At 48.6% G+C, this 18,406-nt stretch overlaps 10 protein-coding genes across 10 annotated transcripts; 4 read left to right on the plus strand and 6 right to left on the minus strand.

Moving 5' to 3' along the window:
• Positions 1-8: 8 nt before the first annotated feature.
• Positions 9-1,739, minus strand: HPODL_03126 (Guanosine-diphosphatase; the record flags this gene model as incomplete). Its single annotated transcript, XM_014077459.1, has 1 exon — positions 9-1,739. The coding sequence occupies one exon, from the start codon at positions 1,737-1,739 to the stop codon at positions 9-11; it is 1,731 nt and encodes a 576-aa protein (XP_013932934.1).
• A 139-nt stretch (positions 1,740-1,878) lies between these two features.
• Positions 1,879-2,562, plus strand: HPODL_03127 (Pre-mRNA-splicing factor ISY1; the record flags this gene model as incomplete). The annotated part of the gene is made up of 1 exon (XM_014077460.1): positions 1,879-2,562. The coding sequence occupies one exon, from the start codon at positions 1,879-1,881 to the stop codon at positions 2,560-2,562; it is 684 nt and encodes a 227-aa protein (XP_013932935.1).
• A 13-nt stretch (positions 2,563-2,575) lies between these two features.
• HPODL_03128 (Component of the SPS plasma membrane amino acid sensor system (Ssy1p-Ptr3p-Ssy5p)) lies at positions 2,576-4,951 on the minus strand (the record flags this gene model as incomplete). Its single annotated transcript, XM_014077461.1, has 1 exon — positions 2,576-4,951. The coding sequence occupies one exon, from the start codon at positions 4,949-4,951 to the stop codon at positions 2,576-2,578; it is 2,376 nt and encodes a 791-aa protein (XP_013932936.1).
• Positions 4,952-5,069: 118 nt separating this feature from the next.
• HPODL_03129 (Mitochondrial ribosomal protein of the small subunit) lies at positions 5,070-5,813 on the plus strand (the record flags this gene model as incomplete). The annotated part of the gene is made up of 1 exon (XM_014077462.1): positions 5,070-5,813. The coding sequence occupies one exon, from the start codon at positions 5,070-5,072 to the stop codon at positions 5,811-5,813; it is 744 nt and encodes a 247-aa protein (XP_013932937.1).
• A 51-nt stretch (positions 5,814-5,864) lies between these two features.
• On the minus strand, positions 5,865-6,794 carry HPODL_03130 (Tethering factor for nuclear proteasome STS1; the record flags this gene model as incomplete). Its single annotated transcript, XM_014077463.1, has 1 exon — positions 5,865-6,794. One exon carries the CDS (start codon positions 6,792-6,794, stop codon positions 5,865-5,867), a length of 930 nt encoding a protein of 309 aa, XP_013932938.1.
• Positions 6,795-6,975: 181 nt separating this feature from the next.
• HPODL_05364 (Conserved hypothetical secreted protein) lies at positions 6,976-8,127 on the minus strand (the record flags this gene model as incomplete). Its single annotated transcript, XM_014077464.1, has 1 exon — positions 6,976-8,127. The coding sequence occupies one exon, from the start codon at positions 8,125-8,127 to the stop codon at positions 6,976-6,978; it is 1,152 nt and encodes a 383-aa protein (XP_013932939.1).
• A 536-nt stretch (positions 8,128-8,663) lies between these two features.
• Positions 8,664-9,722, minus strand: HPODL_03131 (DNA repair protein RAD14; the record flags this gene model as incomplete). Its single annotated transcript, XM_014077465.1, has 2 exons — positions 8,664-9,665; positions 9,702-9,722. 2 exons carry the CDS (start codon positions 9,720-9,722, stop codon positions 8,664-8,666), a joined length of 1,023 nt encoding a protein of 340 aa, XP_013932940.1.
• Positions 9,723-9,918: 196 nt separating this feature from the next.
• On the plus strand, positions 9,919-11,559 carry HPODL_03132 (WD repeat-containing protein srw1; the record flags this gene model as incomplete). Its single annotated transcript, XM_014077466.1, has 1 exon — positions 9,919-11,559. One exon carries the CDS (start codon positions 9,919-9,921, stop codon positions 11,557-11,559), a length of 1,641 nt encoding a protein of 546 aa, XP_013932941.1.
• Positions 11,560-11,671: 112 nt separating this feature from the next.
• Positions 11,672-14,065, plus strand: HPODL_03133 (Anaphase-promoting complex subunit 5; the record flags this gene model as incomplete). The annotated part of the gene is made up of 1 exon (XM_014077467.1): positions 11,672-14,065. One exon carries the CDS (start codon positions 11,672-11,674, stop codon positions 14,063-14,065), a length of 2,394 nt encoding a protein of 797 aa, XP_013932942.1.
• On the minus strand, positions 14,066-16,945 carry HPODL_03134 (Catalytic subunit of DNA polymerase zeta, which is involved in DNA repair and translesion synthesis; the record flags this gene model as incomplete). The annotated part of the gene is made up of 1 exon (XM_014077468.1): positions 14,066-16,945. The coding sequence occupies one exon, from the start codon at positions 16,943-16,945 to the stop codon at positions 14,066-14,068; it is 2,880 nt and encodes a 959-aa protein (XP_013932943.1).
• Between the last annotated feature and the right edge of the window lie 1,461 nt (positions 16,946-18,406).

Below are 18,406 nucleotides of genomic sequence, written 5' to 3' on the forward strand. Positions count from 1 at the left end.
CTCTCAATTTAGTCCCTGGTAACTTTGCAACTCCATCCCGAATTTTTATCCAGAAGAGGCAACGAGGCTCCCAAACACCATCCCAGCTCGTTGTCACTGATCTTCTTGGCGGTTCTCAGCTCTCTGTGGAGAGGAATGTCATACCCTGTGTGCAGCAGCGCAGTCATGAACGAAAGGTCCAAGCACCACAGAGGTTCGGCATTCAGTTCCTTGAGACCTTCAGGCTGCGAGAGGTACTGGTTCCAAGCAGTGGATCCGGAACAAACAATCTTGGTGAGGTCTTTCATTTCTTCCAGCGTGAAAGAGAGTGGCATTCCAATAGGCTTGAGTCTATCGTAGAAGTAGGAGAAGACAAACATGTCTGAGGTCTGGGAGAATTGGTGTCTCAGCGAAGGCTGGTAAATACCATTGAACGAACAAGACTTCGACTTGCACTCCATGTCTTTGTTCAGGATGGTCTCTGCCAATGATCTACATTGAACAGCAGCAGTTTTAGCCATGTCGTCGTCTTCGCTCTTTGCCATGGAGACAAAGTTCACAGCGTAACTAGTTTTGTCAGAAAGCTCAACAACCACATTCTCAGCCGTGACTCCTGGTGGAAGACATGGATGTGGAATGGAAACCTTTGCGACCGCATTTGCCGGGTCAGACACTGGAGTAAGATCGTACTTTGGATCGTTGAGGGCAGTCTCCAAAACTAAAGCATTGACCTTCTTTCTGCCTTGCATTAGTCCAAATCCAAGGTGCGAGAACTGGTATAGAGTGAAGTCGGCGCCTCCAAAACTCACTTCGTACTTATGCTCTCCTTCAATCATGCTTTGTCCATCCAGTGGCTCGAAAACGATCTGGGTAGATCCACCTCCCAAATCGAAAACGGCAGCAGTCGGCCGCTTTTCCTTGGCACCGATGTTTCCAAGCAAGTAGTTGGTAGTGATCCAGGCATAGACGCCTTCATCACTGCCGTCCATGATAGAAACTCCGTCTCCCTCGACAACAGGGAATGGATAATCGTCCTCTAGATGACGTCTCACTTCCGCAAGAATGGCCGAAGATTTCTGCTCTCCAAGCAGTCTGAGACCTGCGGTGGCCTTGACAGCAACGGGTGTGCAAGACTGTTTGTCCTTTGGCACGGTCTCGAGCGCAACCTCGAGAAGCTCGTCCAAAGAGGCAGCAGCTCCAACCGTGTCGGTATCAAACGAAGAGAGACCTGGTTTTTTCATCTTGAACTCCTCGTTCAGCAGTTTAGGAGGAGACTGGCATGTATCAAACGAGTAAACGTGGATTCTAGATCCTGTGGATCCGGCGTCGATCATGATAACGTACTCCTCGCCCGACTCGCACGACGCAGACTTGATTTCCTGTGCAACCTTGGCCTCCTCCTTGGAGTCATGCAGTGGTGCGGACTGTCTCACGCCTGTGACCTTTGGCTTGGCAGCAGCTGGGGTGGCCTGTTTCTCACCTTCTTGTGCCCGTGTCTTGTAGTTCTGCGACTCCAGAGTCGATGATAAAACGTCGTCAATAACTGGCTTCTTCTCCTCAATCAGCTCACCGGGAGCAGATGTATCCTGGGACGCGAGAGGCTTGTTAGGAGAGGTGACTTGAGAGTCAGACACGAGTCCAGGGAACGCGTCCTCTGTCTTTGGGTGGGAGGGTGCCATGAACACCACAATGTAGATTATGGCCAAGGCTGCTCCCGCCACAAGGAACTTGTTATAACGATAGGAAAGTAACGGAGACATAGCGGGCGCTAGTTATGTCTGGGTACTTCACAGTAATAAAAAAAAGATGTCTTTTTTTCCTCCTACTTGTCCTCAGATTAAATCAGCAGAAAAGAAAAAAATTGGAATTTTTATCATGTAAAAAAGATCTTACGCGAGCATGCTCAATAGATTGTACGGAAGACAGCACGGAGTGGTTGGCTCGCGACCACGCGTGACACAAGACACGGATGACGTACACGAGGCAGAGGCTTTTCGGACCATGTGTTTGCAGGAGATATCTGCTAAGATCGAGAAGATCAACGACCCGTTGCTTCAAGACTCTCAGATCAGGGCCCTCAACGATGAATTGAACAAGCTCATGCGGGAACGCCGCGCGTGGGAGCATCGTGTGAAGGAACTTGGCGGGCCTGACCATCTCAGGACGTCTGCTGTGGCCGATGATTCTGTCACTGTGAACAATTACCGGTATTTTGGCAGAGCGAAACAGCTACCGGAGGTGGAACGATTGCTCAAGCCTAAAGAAAAGGATGATGCATTTGCGTCCGGAAACGCAAAAGAGCAGTTTTCGCAATTAAATCAGACAGATTTGGGGCCGGCCTACTATGGATATGAGGATGAGAACGAGCTAGACTTGCGGATTCCCAACGACATGGCCCAGGATACTCCAGAAGAATGCGCCTTGCTGGAGTTTGAGCGCAAACGCACAGCAGAGCTTCGCACTAGCGGCTTCGAAAAAACTGCTATTCTTGACACGCCTCAGCTCCCTACAGAACAAGAGTACCAGGATGCCGTGGTAGCACTTAGAAAGCAGCAGTTACTAGAGAAACTGAAAAATCGGTAATGTCTGTGCTGTATTATAGAAGCAAGCTGATCCCTTTACTGATGATTTCCCTGAAGTTGCTTGCGTAATGCGTGTCATCCTCCCAGATTATGCGGTCGATCTCGCGTCTGCCAGAGTCCAGGTCCAGCTGGTCGAGACGGTGGATTCTCGTGCGTCGAAAAATTTTGTACATAATGTAGCAGAAAATGCACACAAACAACGAGCCGTAGCACGAGATGAAGTATGCTGGAGACCATTGGCCATGGATGAACGCGACAAAACCTCCGATCAGCACCAGACACAGCGATCCCAGCATCCCAAAGTATGCAAGATATGGCTGGAAAGGAGATCTGTAGGGGTAATTTTTGTCTGTTCGACTGATGATATCTGGGCGTAGCTGCAACCCGTAGTAGAACCTGATGAACGATAAACACATGCCTGACCAGACAAGCAGACCTGTCGACGCACAGACGCTGAGCAGCCGTTCAAAAACCAGTGCGGTATTGTTGTCCACGGACAAATATGCGAGACACGAAAACAAGCCCGTGAACAGAACACTTAAGTAGGGAACGCCATTTCTGGAGCAGATGGAAAATAGCTTTGGCGCTTTGCCTTGGATCGACAAATAATACAGCGTCCGTGACGAGGCGTAGAGCTGCGAGGATGCCGCAGTCAGTGCAAAGTACACCAGAAAGCCGTTGGTAGCAGCCGCAAAAGTGCACAGCCCGGCACTCTGGAGCGCAATCACAAACGGCGACTGATTGCCGTTGGCGAAGCCCGCCCATTGAAGCAGGTGAGTTTTGCAATTCCCGCCGCCGTTGAGCTGGATGACCATGGCCTCCAGTTGTTCGCGCTGTTTTTTCTCGCTCTGTGTGGAAGGGCCGGTCCAGGTAAAATATCTCAATAGGCGCGGGTCGCCGCTGTAAATGTTGAGGCCAATAATAAACACCGATAGAATGTAGAACACAAGGATACGCCAGTAGATGTTTCTGGTGGCAAGCGGGATTGCGTGGCGCGGATTCCGGGACTCGCCGCCTGCGATGAGAACGATCTCCGTCCCCACATAGCCGTAGGATGCCACCACAGAGGCTACCAGAACCTGCAAAAAGCGGCCCTTGGCGCCTCCGATGCCGCCAGTCGCGCCCGTACCTGTGTCCTTGACATCGAAAGTTGGCCTAAAAGGGCCGTAGGTGATGTGATGTTCCAGGTCCGATTTGGAGCTGTCCCAGTATCGGAACCCGATTCGTTCGTGGTGGGGGGCCGATCCTCCTGCGTTGAGCACGCAGTTGTAGATCAGCAAAGCTACCAGGATAAGCAGCTTGAAGAGAGTAGAAAAGTACTCTATTTCGCCGTAAACCCTAATATCGCACAGGTTTATCAGCAGCGCAACGACCAGAAATAGCGTTATCCAGCCTGCCGTGTTGGGCCCGGGGATATCGAGGTTGGGATAGAAACTGAGCATGATGGACGCGGCGGTGATCTCAGTAGGGAAGCCAATGCAGTAACTGAGCCAGTAGCACACGCCGAGCGCGAACCCAAACGCGTCGTCGACAAATCGAGATGACACTCCAGAAACACCGCCACAGAGCGGAATAAGTGTCACCATTTCGCAGAAGGACAGCATTGTAGCGAGGACTATCAAACCTGCGATGCTGAAACCAAGCAGACAGCCCAATGGACCGGCGATGCTGAATGACTTGCCCGAGGAAAGCAATAGGCCCACGCCTAGCGTTCCTCCCAATGCAATTTGGTGCAGGTGGCGGACGTGCAATTTGCGTTGTATGCGGTAGTTGCGGTTGATGTTGAAATAGTCGAAAAATGACTTTTTCTTCTTGCGGGGCTTGATTGTGGGCTCTATTCGCCGAAAAGTATAGTCCAGGTTCTCATCGTTACTCACAATCATTTCTGGCTGGTCGTCGTCTATGTTAATATCGCTACAGTCAGACTTTCTGCTGTGTCCTATGGCCTGGAGCTCTATGGGCAGCTCTTCCACCTCCTCGCACTCGTCGATAGGAACGGTTTCAAGACTGCTCACTCTGCTGAGGTTGACGATTCCGAGCTTGGGCTGGCTCCAACTCTGCCGACTGCGTCGCTCCTCACTCAAGCGTGATATGGCGTTTCTGATTCTATTTTCCTTTTGAATACGTCGTTCGTAGGCCTCGAAGTCGCTTGCATACTCATGACTGTCGTTGTTTGCGTAATAGTCGTACAGATCGCTGTAATAAAACCGTGAAGACGTGGCTGCTGGAATGGACCCTGCTCTTATAATTTTGTGTATGATGGAGCTGTGGAGGTCGGACGACGTCGACTCGGACGCTTCGCTAGAGGCGGACAACGAGGGCTCGTAATTCCCCAGTTGCGGGAATAACTCAGACGCAGCGTCGCCGTCGGAAGCCTGTCCTGATGGCATAGCAAAAGATAAAGTGTGTGTCAGAAGTGCCCGTTTAGATACAAGTTTTGGAAAAGCACACGACAATCCACAAAGCTTGAATTTTTTAAAATTTTTAGAGCTCGACCAACCGACAACCATGGCCAGACAAAACTTTATTGGGTTTGTCATTTCCCAAGGGAAGATGGACAAGACCGTGAAAGTAAGGGTCATGCAGAAGGTGCTGAACCAGAAACTACAGAAAGAATATTTGAAAAAAAAGGATTTCCTTGTCCATGACGAAGCCAATATTTGCAAAGAGGGAGATCTGGTGAGGATCGAGGCCACTCGTCCGCTGAGTGCGCGCAAGTCGTTCGCTGTGGCGGAAATCAAGAAAAATAAAGGTGAGGAGTTCCAGCATTACCAGGAAGAAGCCAAAAGACAGGTGGCCGAGGAAGAGACGAGAAGAAGACAAGACCTGCTCAGGAGGAGGGAGTTATACGATAACAACTCTTCGACGCTATACCACGACCTGGACGAGGTGAAAATGCTCAGAAAGCCTTTTTCGGAGCTGTCTGAAGAGGAGCGCGAGAAGATCGCCAATTTGAAACTGAAATATGGAATTTCTAACTGGGACGCGGGTTTCGAGAACCAGGAGCTTTTTATGTCGAGCCTCTCGCATCTCGCAAACAAGCTGGAGTCAATTAGATCGGAGGTGGAACTCAGCAAGAAGCTGGAAGACATAATCGCCAAAGGAGAGTCCGATCCAACGTTCAGAAATCTCGTAAATAAACTCGACCTGGATCCGGCTACTACGAAGAAAAACATCATGAAAAATAAGATGAGGAAACTCTTACAGACCACGTCACCAGTGGAGCTGGCCCAATGGGGCATCAATTTGTAAATAGCCTTATATACTCGAAATGTTAGCGAAAGCAATGCATACACCTGCTTATTAAATAGTGTCAAAAACGTTCCCCACAGTGTTGCCGTGCAACGGGCTGTTGTCGCTGGAAAAATTCAACAGGTTGGCAAGCCCTGTCAGCCGGCCTGCATTATTGGTGGACGGCTGGCCAGACGCTGCATCGGGGTTTTCGTACTGGTCAATCTCCTGTTTCAAACGTTCGTATACGGATGAAAAATTGTTGTCGTTGAGCTCGCTGATTTTCCGGAAATCAGTGAGCCAGTCTTGATTGATGGCGAGAATGATGTTGTGCTTTTTCTCGCTGAGGAATTGCACAAGAATATCATCCAAAATTGTGTTGAATTTGTCAACTGTAAGACTGTGGTAATAGCGGTATTCAACGGCATGGAATTTGGGCAAGCGTGGGAAACACTTGGCCAGGAATTTCATCAGGAACATAAGTGGGACAGTGAGGTCGGACTCAATGGGAGGAAGGAAGTTTAGTGTGTAATCGGAAAGGGTCTGGAAAAAGTCCTCCACGTGCGGTTTCACTCTAAGGAATGAGTAGTCGGACGATGCATCGACTCTGTAGGGCATATTTTGCAATATTCTTTCTAGTTTCTGTTCTAGTACCATTAAGGAGTCTTCTATAGTGACTTGCGGAGAGATCTTGAGCAGCGTAGGGGCCACTTCTGGGTGTTCGGATACCAAATTGGAAATTAGGTTCTGCAACGATTCTTGGTCTAAGGTCTCTATGATTCTCGAAACAGAGAGTTTCTGGCCCATAACCTGCGGCTGCCTCTGCTTTTTGTGCTGGGCTAACTTGCTAAGTGTTTTTGGCATGAAACGAGGCTTGCTGGCATCTTCATCGTTGGATTCATCGGTATGGCGACGCTTGCCCACTTTTTTTGGTTTTGTGATGCGATGCAAGTCCTTTGCCAAAAAGTGATTTTGGAAGTCCATCTGGTTCGTTAGCGTCATCAATTTGCAGATAGAAGCTTGCCGAAGGAACTGTTAAAGAACGCTGTTTGTTGCTGCTGTTTCTTTATATTTGGGAAAAATATTTTTTTTTTCTTTGCCCTCCTCAGCCACATTGCGGCCTTCGATGGGTTATATTACTAGCCACGACGTATGTTTTCATTATTGGCATCTGCGCAAATGCTTATGTACTATCGAAAATTTGCTGGACAAGTTTCGGCTTCTCGTCCGGGTGCTCCGCATTCAATTGTTGAACTACTTTGCCAAGAATATTATAGGTCTCAAAGTCTCCTCCAGACCAGCTGATAGGCGTGACAGTGATCAAGCAGTCGCCATTGTCCACACTCATCTCGCTGAGGATTTTGTCCTTGTTCCGCGGAAGATCGTTGTCGATGCTGTAGACAGAGTCGATCTTGGCAAAACCTCTGGTTTCATCATAACTCAAAGCCGGAAGCTTGTTATATCCCCCTATTGTACGGGTCTCGATAAAGTTGAAGTCTCTGTTGGTATCCATGCACGAGGCCTCTGCGCGCAGATTAATGTTGAGCCCCACACCATTGGGCAGCAGTCTAGGGTTATCGTTCCATCTCTCGTGTTCAAAGTACTCTCTCAGTTTGGGCGATCTTTGTAGGGAACGCGAGGTATGGAAGTTATGTTTACCATAACTGGCCTCGTGCGTAAGCTGCGCGACCAGCGCCTCAATTCTCTGCAGGTACAGCGCTAAAAGTTCGCTGGCCTTGTCGGAGTTTTGCTCGTCCAAAGGACTGGCAATTACCATGTCCAGGTCTTCGTTGCTGTTGACGTTTAAAACAGGGATGTTTCTGGTCTGTGCGAGTTTCATCACGCTCAGGTCCACGTGCGTCTGTTGCCGGTACAAACCGTCCACCACATGGCCCGACGACGCGACGATAATTAAGTCGATCGATGACATCTCTGTGTAGTGGTGCGGAAGCAGATAGTCGAGTGCAAAAAGCGCAGTGCCCATCACAGAGCCCTTGACGTACCATCTGTCGTTCTGTTTGGAGCCGTAAAATTTCTCTCCGACCTGGAGCCCAAGCAGGTCGTTCAAATCGAATTCCTGATCGTCCAAAAAATCTTTGAGGTCGGCATCACTAATAGGAGTGGTGTCGATGGTGACTTCGTTCTCTGTAATAGAGGTTAGGTGAAGCGGCGAAACCGATATCACCTTGTGGTTTGCACTCAGCACCTGGTGGAAAGCGGTGGAGATACTCGATCCATACGGAGACGGATTGAGCACCAGGATGCTTAGGGTTGCAGCGAGACGACTGAAGCACAGACTGGTACACACAATCGCGCAGAACTGTTGAAGACGCATACGAAGATTAGCGGGTTACAATTTTGGGCAGGCAGAGCGTTTTATAAGCTTCAAGTCCCCGTGCAGCTAATTATAAGAGCACGGGCTATAAATAATGCACGTTGAAATTCACCTCCCAAACCTGCTACCAATGCATTCATCCTGTGCGACTGCCGGTCCCCACGTGCGGTGGTGTAGGGATTTCTCTGTATGGATTTTTTTTTCTTGCCTTTCTAGCAATACTCCATATGAGGCTCCGATTGCCTTCTCGCTCCATCATAACGGCGACGTTGGTCCATCTGATGCGTCTCGCGAGTGCATACCACTCTTTTGACCGTTTTCTACGCCAGGAGATTGCACATTTCGCGAGCTCTCACTGTCTTTGTGGATGCCATCTAATTCTTTATGACTCACCAGAACTAAATTGAACACAGCAGAAAAACCACCAACAAACACTTGCCAACATATTCCGACAACCAAACCACACGCTCGCGAACGATTACGACAGCTACAAGCACGAATTCATGGGTATATAATTCATAATATTATTGCGTTATTTACATTTGGATCTCCTCGATCTCTAGCCCACAGTCCTTGCATCGACGCCGCACCATGCCAGGCTCCCCCGTGGGCTCTCCCCGGCTCCAATGGTGCTCGTGTCTTTCGTTGCGCTCGCCTCGTAACTTCCGCGTAAACTCCTCGGCTCGCATCTTCTTCCTCATCTCGCGAAGACGGGTGTTAAACTTCTTGTCGCGTCGCTTGACCCGCATTTCCTCTCGTCGAAGCCACTCCTTGTCCAAGTTTTCCGCAGAGCCCCATTTTTTGAATGCGTACTCTTCGATCTGGTACCTCAGAAAAAGCTGCATTTTGGAGTATGTTCCGCTGTGCGGGTTCGCTTTGACCAGCCTTTTGAACAGCGTTTCGTCCGCGAGCTCGGGCTCGGTCAAAAAATAGTCCTCCTTGCACTCGGTTTTCGTCAAAAGCGAGTATTTCTCTGGATACTTGTTTTCGCAGCTCTTGCACACGCGACAGCCAAAAGTCTGTAACAAGTTCCGATTCAGCTCGATGGAGCCGCATTCAAAACACTTCGGAGCGTTCGCAATGTCCAACGGTGGAGCTGGCTCAACCAAAGGCCGGCTCTGTTTTTCTTCTTGCCACTGTTCTAGTGTCTTGTCTGATTCTCGGGCCTCCTTGCGGTCTGCATCCGACAGAAATCCTCCATAGGTGTCCTGCATCGTGCTAAAGTCGTACTCAATGTAGTCCGCCTTCTTCACTGACGGCCTGATGCGCTCCTGTATATGGTTGCGATCGCCTTTTTTCGCACCTTCGATTACGCCACTAGGAGCATCCGGTGCGTACGTCGCCTGATCTGCAATACGGTAGTTACCCTTCTCCATGCCCTCACGGATACGACGTCGCTCCAACGCCTTTTGTCGATTTTTCTCAATCAGCTCTCGTTGCTCTGGGGTCAGCTCTTTTTGGGGCACGGGCTGATTTTGGCCCTTCAACGCCTGCTGCCGGAGCCTGATCTTCTCCAAAGCATGGGCTCGATTTTCTGCCTGGCGGTTAGCAAACACTTCTGCTCCTCAACTTACTAGCTGGCGATGTCTTTCCATTTTAAACTTTGTAGTCCATTGCTATATTGCTCGCACTTGTAACAGTGACAGAATTATTTTTCAGAAAAATAATATTTCCCTCCAGCTGTTTTGATTTAGACATACCAATTAATAAAGTCTCTCCTTACAACCTCTGACTTATAACGGCAGTTTTACCATAACCGCTGACTCACAGCCAGCCAACCCAATATCCGGAATGTCAGGAAACCGATTGAACGACAGAAACTCATTCAATAACTTCCCTCCACTCACACCTTCCACGCCGCGAAATAATGATTCTGGCGTGTCGAATCCTATACTCTCTTCGCCAGGGACGCCACGAAGAGCCAAGAGGAAGACAATGTATAGTGACAGGTATATTCCAAGCAGAACAGGGGTCGATCTCCAGGCAGCCTTCAGTCTGAACTCAGACACGGTCCAGTCTTTCTCCGCAGCAGAACACTCGAATAGGGCGTCGGGGTCGATTATCGAAAATGAGATCGATTGTATCCGCGAAGATGAGGCAAACAGGACGTTTGATGCGGTGCTCAAGTCCGAGCTTTTTGGCGACAACCTTCCGGCAACGTTCTCGAGCAGAAAATCCCTAAACCCCAGCGCCACGCAGACAAGCGCAAGCTCTGACCCTTCGCGAACCCAGATCACGCCTCCAGGCTCCAATAACCCAAGCCATTCGGGGTCTCAGCTCAATCTCGAAGACGGTGTTCAGCATACTCCTCGCCAATCTGGAAACATTTTCACATACCAATCGCCTTCTAAATCCCGCCCAGCATCTTCCTCGTTGAACGTGCACAACGAGCTCTATTCGCTCAGTCCGGTGCGTGCTGACAGCCAAAAGATGCTTCTGTCTCCGCAAAAAAAGCCCCGATCAATATCTAAAGTGCCTTATCGAGTGCTGGACGCCCCAGAACTCGCTGACGATTTCTACCTTAATCTTGTTGACTGGGGCTCCCAGGATGTCTTGGGAGTTGGTTTAGGCTCCTGTGTGTACTTGTGGGACGCTTCCAGCGGGTCTGTGAACCGTTTGTGCGATTTGGGCTCCAACGACACTATAACAAGCTTATCATGGATCGGAGCCGGCACACATCTGGCCATCGGAACGAGTTCAGGATTAGTGGAGATTTGGGATGCCACGATGGGTAGATGCACGCGTACAATGACAGGTCATTCGTCGCGGGCATCTTCCTTGGCATGGAACCAACACATACTGACTTCTGGATCAAGAGACAGATCCATTCTGCATCGAGACGTGCGAGATCCGTCACACTATATCAAGCGGCTCGAAAGACACAAACAGGAGGTGTGTGGGCTGAGATGGAACATTGAAGAAAACAAGCTTGCCTCGGGAGGCAACGATAACAAGCTTTTCGTTTGGGAAGGCATGAACGAAGAGCCGCTTTTTAGATTTACCGAGCACCAAGCCGCGGTCAAGGCGATTGCATGGTCACCGCACCAGCGTGGAATTCTCGCTTCCGGTGGAGGAACTGCAGATCGAAGAATCAAGATCTGGAATACCATCACAGGACTGAAAATCAACGATGTTGATACAGGATCGCAAGTCTGCAATTTGGCATGGTCAAAGAACTCAAACGAGATTGTTTCCACGCACGGCTACTCCAGGAACCAGATAGTGATCTGGAAATATAATACGATGCAGCAGATCGCGTCTTTGACCGGACATACCTACAGAGTTTTGTATCTGGCCATGTCTCCAGATGGCCAGACCATTGTCACTGGCGCTGGGGATGAGACTCTGAGATTTTGGAACGTGTTTGAGAAAAACAAAAATGATACTGGTCCTTCATCCGTTCTTCTCGACGCCTTCATGCAACTCAGATGATCTCTACTGTCCATATATAGATTCATATGATTATATTTATTTTCCACACCTTAGACCTCGATCTGTATTTAGTCGCGTATTGATATTTTGTGATCTGATTAATCTTTTTGTTATGGAGGGCTCCGAAGACGGGCTGGTGCTGACGCCGATCTTGGCCACCTCGAAAATTCCAATTTTGGCATTGATCATTGGGTACTGCTACAAGGATTTACCGCCATCCACAATACCCCCAATACTCTCTACTCTGGTCCAGCTTATAGAGCACAATGACCCCAGGGAGAGCCAAACAGAGCTGATCAGCCTGTATTTTCCCTCGCTCAAGGAGATCCTCAAGTTGATAGAGAATGCAGTCACGTCGTTTGCAAATGAGATGAATACACAGACCCCCGCGGAGGTGGCCAACGATATCAAGGCTGTTCAGAAATACCTACTAAATTCGTTGTGGAGTATAAATTCTTTGGACATGTTTCACGATTTCGTTTCGGGCGTCAACCGGCTGCTCGTAGACTATCAGAATACCCCCAAAAATAACAATGTCGACAAACGAACACAACCAGGTAAGCTCCTGACCTCTTCTAGTTTTCTAGGCAGGTTTGTCTACAATATAGCAATCGCATTTGAAGTCCTGGTGTTTGACGACACTGTCGAGCTTTGGAACACGTTCCTCAAATACAGGGAGGAAACGAAGGAGCTTTGGTCGAACCTCAATGGCCACAAGGTCAGAAAAAGCCATTTTGAGGAACCCCAGACACCGTGGCAGAAACAGGTGTTGAAAAACAGCGGGTTACTCGACGCTCGTGTGGACGGCTCGCGTCAACAGGTCATCTCGCAAATTGACCTTGCACAGATGCTCGAACAGCAGGTTCAGATAATGCAAAAGTATTCTCCTCCTCCTCCCCAGTCAATGAAAAATATCTTGAAACTTCTTTCCGAATCTCAACGTGGAATCATTCCTTCTGCATACTACATCGACTATTTAGAGAGCTGGAAACAAAGCGACTATGAAGGCTCTTTCAATGCGCTACACCGATATTTCGACTACATGATGTCCAACAAACAGCAGCTGTTTTACCACTACGCGCTGCTTTCTCTCGCTACTTTACACGCTTCTTTTAATTCCGACGAGGAGGCTCTGAGAGCCATTGACGAGGCCATTCTTGTGGCCAGAGAAAACAAAGATCTTGATTGTCTTAACTATCTGCTTACTTGGCTATTCAACTTCCTGAAAGATAGACCGCATCTATATTCTAAGATGGGAAATCACACTAGTCGGGATCAGATTCTGCAATTTTTGAAAATCAAGACCAAAGAAAATAGAAACTGGGTGCTTCAATCAATGACTTTCCAATATCATGCTTTGCATTTCATTCTCGATGGTGGTCCGTTGCGCAAAATTCTCGAAAACATCACCCGTGCGTCCTACGTCCTTCTTAATTTCGATATTGGAGCCAGCATTAGGTCGACATTTGTGCGTAATTGCCAGCTAAGCGCCTCTGTTTGGAGCAGGGTTGGCGTCCCTGCGCTGGCTCGGCTTTACGCTGATGTGGCTCTGGACGCCTGTGGGCCCAACTTGAGCGTTTTCGATGAATTGTCGATCGGCATGCGCCGGGCAGTTCTTGCCTATGAAAGCGGAGATGTGGATAAAGCTATTGCTGAATTCCAATCGTACGAGGCGACAGCTGTGAACGACATTTCATTGATGAAGATATGGCAACCAAGATTCATGCTGCTGCAAAGCGATCTCTGGCTAAAGAAGTGTCGCTATAGACCGGTGTCCATTCTGCTGGCACGACTTCAAAGCCAGGCGGACGAGATTAATGATCAAGACCTTTACTATGAGTTACAACTACGCAAGGCGCAGTATGAGCTAAAAGTTGGCAACCAGGGCGAAGCTGTCAAGGTTGTGACAAATGCGCTCTCGCGAATCGGAGCTGATGACCATTCATACAATCATTACTGGTACATTGAGCTTCAGATCTTCTATGCGATGATCATGGCCCAATCTTCATCCAGTCCTGAGAGAGCCATGACTATTATCATTGATGCGTTGGCTTCCGCTCGCAAATCATCCTTAATCACGTTGGTGGTGAAAGGGTTCATTGTTCTGTGTGAAATGATACTGAAAATTGATCCTGTTAACTCTGCAAAGGATGCAGAGGCCATTCTTGAAAAACTGATGCCGTTGTCGCTACAAATAGGAAACTTATGGCTCTCCTCTTACGGATACTACTTGCTTGCCCGAGTGCTCATGACTAAAACTGAAACACAGGAGATTACTGATGCACATCAGCTAAAAGACGGGTGCAACAAAATACTAGACTATCTGGAAACATCGATTACTGGATTCAAGCGTATGCACGATCTAGAAATGATGCACAAAGCATTCATGGTGGAGAAAAAGCTCGCAGAGTTCAGTCAATTTCCTGACCTGTTGAACCATGCAAACAGCTCTATAAGTCAGCTGGACACACGAATACAGGAAGAAAACAAATATTCAATGTACTGATCACCAGCTGAGGTACTCAGCGTAAGCTGCCATCGTTTTCTCCGTTTGAGTGATCGCTTTGATTCGATCGTAGAAAACAGAGCAATCCTCGTTGGTACATGCCAGCGCAGTGGAAAGTGGTGAGTTGTTATTTCGCAGACTCCGTTTTGTACATCGTTTGCAGATTAGCATTGTGGCATCCATTTGGGATTCCTTCGCGCGCACACACGAGCGCATGTGAGCGATTGTTTGCAGCTCATTAGCGCTGCACTCGTGACATAGTTTACCTGTTCTTCCCAGGGTTCTTTGAATAACAGTATTGCAATTAATACACTTGGCACTGTTAATCAGAGGTGTTTTGAAATTCAGTTGATCCAAGTTCGGGGCAATCAAGTTCCGCGGGAGCTCGTCGAACCACTTATTAACGTCGACACCGCAGAGATTGAAAATGCGTTGGAGCGGGGGTATAAGCACTTTGGTAATATAATAGAATGCATCCAATTCGAGATTCCCGTTAGCTAAAAAATCTCTTGGAGCCATGCATCGGTCACGAAGCAGCTGGTCTTTATACCCCTTCGCGACCATGTAGAATACTCTTTCCCTGTATTGTGGCTCAGATCGATGGTCTTCGGCAACTTTCTTCATGGTGATGCGAGCACCTGGAGGAATAGAAGTCGGGTTTTTGTACGATCCCAATCTAATTTCTTTGCCAAACAGGAAATCCTGCAAGTTGACCTTGTTCTGCATGATTTTGAGGAACTGCAAGTTCACGTATTGCTTGACTTTGGTGAGATCTTTGGTTTCGAACAGCAGTCGAAGCGACTTCTCCACCATTTTTTGCTGTGCAGGCACTCCGTCTCGTCGCACGGTCTCTATACCCTTGGCATCGAACTTGGGCGTTTCTTGGTCTTCGTGCTCGTAAGAGTATCCTGCGTACCGTTTCTTGCTAATCAGGACACAAGGAAAGTATACTTTTTCGAATTTCAAACGAACAGGCGACGGGTTAATAGAGGTGATGTGGTTAGATATTTCTCGGCCTAGTTTGAATGCATCCGCCTTGCTCTTTCCTGGGAGATACACAAACAACGAGTCTGTGTCTCCATATACCACTTTGGCGCCCCATTTTTCGTTTTTCTCGATCTCACTTATTGCACTGTGCAGGGTTTCGCGTGCAGCAGACACTATGGCATCTGCTATGGCCGAGTTGGGCATTCTGCCCGAGTACGTCGCGGATGCGTACCCGTAGGTGACATTGGCAATCAGCTTCAACGCCAGCTGTCTATTATTGTACAGCTTGTAGAGCTCTGAATCGTCTTTGAGGCCGTTCATGGTATCTTTCACCAAAATACGGGCGTCCAGGATTTCGCTCAGCATTTTGGCCAGTACGGATTTTCTGACGTTTGGCTTCAAAAACATAAGTCCGTTCGGTGTCACAGTGATGTGTTTCTCAAACAACTTCAAAAGTCCAGGTGGCAGCTTCCAGGACGTGATTCCTAAAGTTTGTGTCTTTTTAGGGTCATAGCCGTGTAGTCTGCCAAGTAACGTAGAATAGCATAAATTATGGGCAATCACCAAAGACGGGTAAAGCGACTGGAAATCCAGAACAAGCAGCGGACTCTTGTAGAACGAGCTTTCGGGCTCCAAAATTAGGGGAATCACCTGGAGTGGATCCTGTTTGAAAACCTGTTTTTTCGACGGAGAAATGAGAATGAAATTCTCTGCCTTTGCCAGACGCACCAGAAGACTTTCCACTTTGAACTGCGACCCGCGGTAGAACACCGAGTAATAGTCGATCCCCAAAAACCGCGACTCCTCCACCGTTCTCTCAATGATTTCCATCTTATTGATCAGTTTCATCTGCCAGTGCAGCCTGGACATGTAGTACTCCACAAGATTGTTGAGGTTTCCCGGACTGTTGGAAAGAAACCACTGTGTTAGAGTTTTGTGCTCATAATGGGGAATCTTGATATGCAAAGTGTGCCAGACCACGTTCTCGAGCGAGTACCTGTTGATGCTCAACTCTTTGCGCAATGGTCGCCATAAGTTCAGCATGTGTCTGCCTGTTATTTTTATGCCCGAGGCATGCGTGAAGCCCCATCGGTCGTTCACCTTGTTCAGCTGTTTGGTGGCCACTCTTGACAACCGCACTCCCAGGTCCATTTTATGCACTTTTCGAAACCTTTCCAGCAAATATCCCCAGGAAGCAGAGTGAATTTCGTATCCTGAGAGAATGTCTGGGTCCACAAATTCAACCAGGGAAATGAGCTCTCTCACCATGTCAACCTCACTTCTGAAAGTTTGCACGGGAAAGTTAATATGTTTTCGAGTAATTTCGTGAGAGTTGACCACAAACACCCCGGACCCCTCGATCCCAAGGTCGATCGGATAGTTTTGATCGTCAAAAGACCAGAATAGCATCCTGATCTCGTCCTCAAGCGGATCCGGAAACAGATCTCCGCGAGTGTTAACGTGCAGCTCCATGTTCAGCACGATCAGCTTATTAAAGTTGTTTGCTTTGCGCACGATAGGGGACTGGAAAGAAGGGACTTTGTATCCCTTCATGTTCTGAGTTGCTTGGTCTATCTGAGACCTAAGCAGCTGCGACCGAGTTTTGATAGGGTCCGGGTGCTCGACAGACCATCGAAGCACATCCTCGTACAACGGCGGGTGCTCTCTATAGCTCCAAATACTGGCTACTCCGTCTCCAGCTATAGAGACCGAATTGGAGTTGGCTTTTGTAGCAACTTCGTACGGCTTGAGGCCCTGGAGATCAAGACACTTGACCTGAAACTTGCGACCAGCGAAGTACTCCGGTGCGTCACTATACCCATTTCTTGAGCTGTAATATGGATCAGGATAATCAATTTTGAGCAGTGAGTGGTCTTCAAAGCTTTTCCCCATGGCATCGAAATTCGGAAACGTTGGCGGCGGCATAGTCAGCTCAAAGAGCTCCTCTGAAGCAGTTAGCTTGATGGCTGGGTTATCTATCTGTGTGTCGTGCTTTGGTTCGGTACTGGTGTTGGTTTCGTCGCTATGTCTTCTAGCAGCCTGTGTCTGCTCGAATATTCGCAAATCGAGGTTGATGGAGCCCGAACTCTTGGCCTCATCGGTGGTCGTCTCATCAGGAGCAGCCGGAGCCGGGCTTTCGCCATTTTTAATCCCGAGCTTCTCCTGGATATGGGGTATACTGCCCAGAAAATCGTCCTCGTGCTCAGTCTCATCCGACGAAGGGTCGGACGCGTCGTAGACCACGTCGATGTTCGAGACGTCCTGTGTGCTCGCTACCAGCGGCTCTGTATCCTTTTCAAGCAGCCAGTCGCAAATCTGAGACTCGTGCAAAATCAGCTCCTCGGGAACTCTTAGAAGATGGCTCTCGGGCACATGCGGCCGATGAAACTCGTCGATGCTTTGAAAGCTGGTGTTGTATTTTTGAAGCCAGTCATTTCTGGGTACCACATTGTCCGGTTCCAGAGGATGTTTGGGATGCAGCCGACTCCATTCCTTCTTGGACTCCTCAACACAGTATGCAAGCAGCTCGTTCAGCTCGTCCTGCTCAATCCAAGTGGTTCCGGCAAAATCGCGCTTTCCTCCACTGAAAAGCTTGACCTTGGCCTGGGAAGACATGTTTCTCTGGCGCCGCTGATACTCCAAATCACTTAGCAGACTCTTGATAGAATAAATGTAACTGTCACCGTCCTGATCTTCAGGTATATCAAAGGACAGTTTTGAATGAACATCTCGCTCTTTGCAGGTCAATCTGTTTTTGAGCCACACAGCGGACGTGTCAAGTTCACAGAACGCCCGTCCCATGCGCGGATACTTTTCGGACGAGAGCACATTGACATTGAACATGTCCCGGGTCAAATGGCGGGCTATCTCTCTCTTCACCTCTGATGTCACCTTGACCTGGTTCAGCTGAGCAAAATCAGTCTCGAAATACTCCTGAAATGCATCCAGATGACCCTGTGTCTGGACCAAAGGCGATCGCCAAAATGCTTTTTCAAGATAGATCCAGTTGCAGCCGAAACAGTTGTAATCTGTCAGAAATTGTAGCATGTACGGAATATGTGCTTCGAACGGTTGCACCACTTTGCCGAACAATTTTCCCTCTCCAAGCAGCCGTTCAAGCCTTTTCACGTACCGGGGACTAAGAAGGCTGATTTTGATGAACGGAGAAAAGCCAAAATGGTACCCATAAAAAGAATTGCCTCTCACAAGAGATATATCTGCAACATAGGTGTTTCCGGCGCCGATGTCCACGTCCTCCTCGTCCAGCTCGTCGTCGTCGTCGTTGACATCATCCACGCCTTCAAGATCAACCGTCTCATCCTCTTTAGTTGCTGGTTTGCGTTTTTTTCTGTG

This window comes from Ogataea parapolymorpha, chromosome VII, assembly GCF_000187245.1.
Source record: "Ogataea parapolymorpha DL-1 chromosome VII, whole genome shotgun sequence".
In the NCBI taxonomy this organism is placed as follows: domain Eukaryota; kingdom Fungi; phylum Ascomycota; class Pichiomycetes; order Pichiales; family Pichiaceae; genus Ogataea; species Ogataea parapolymorpha.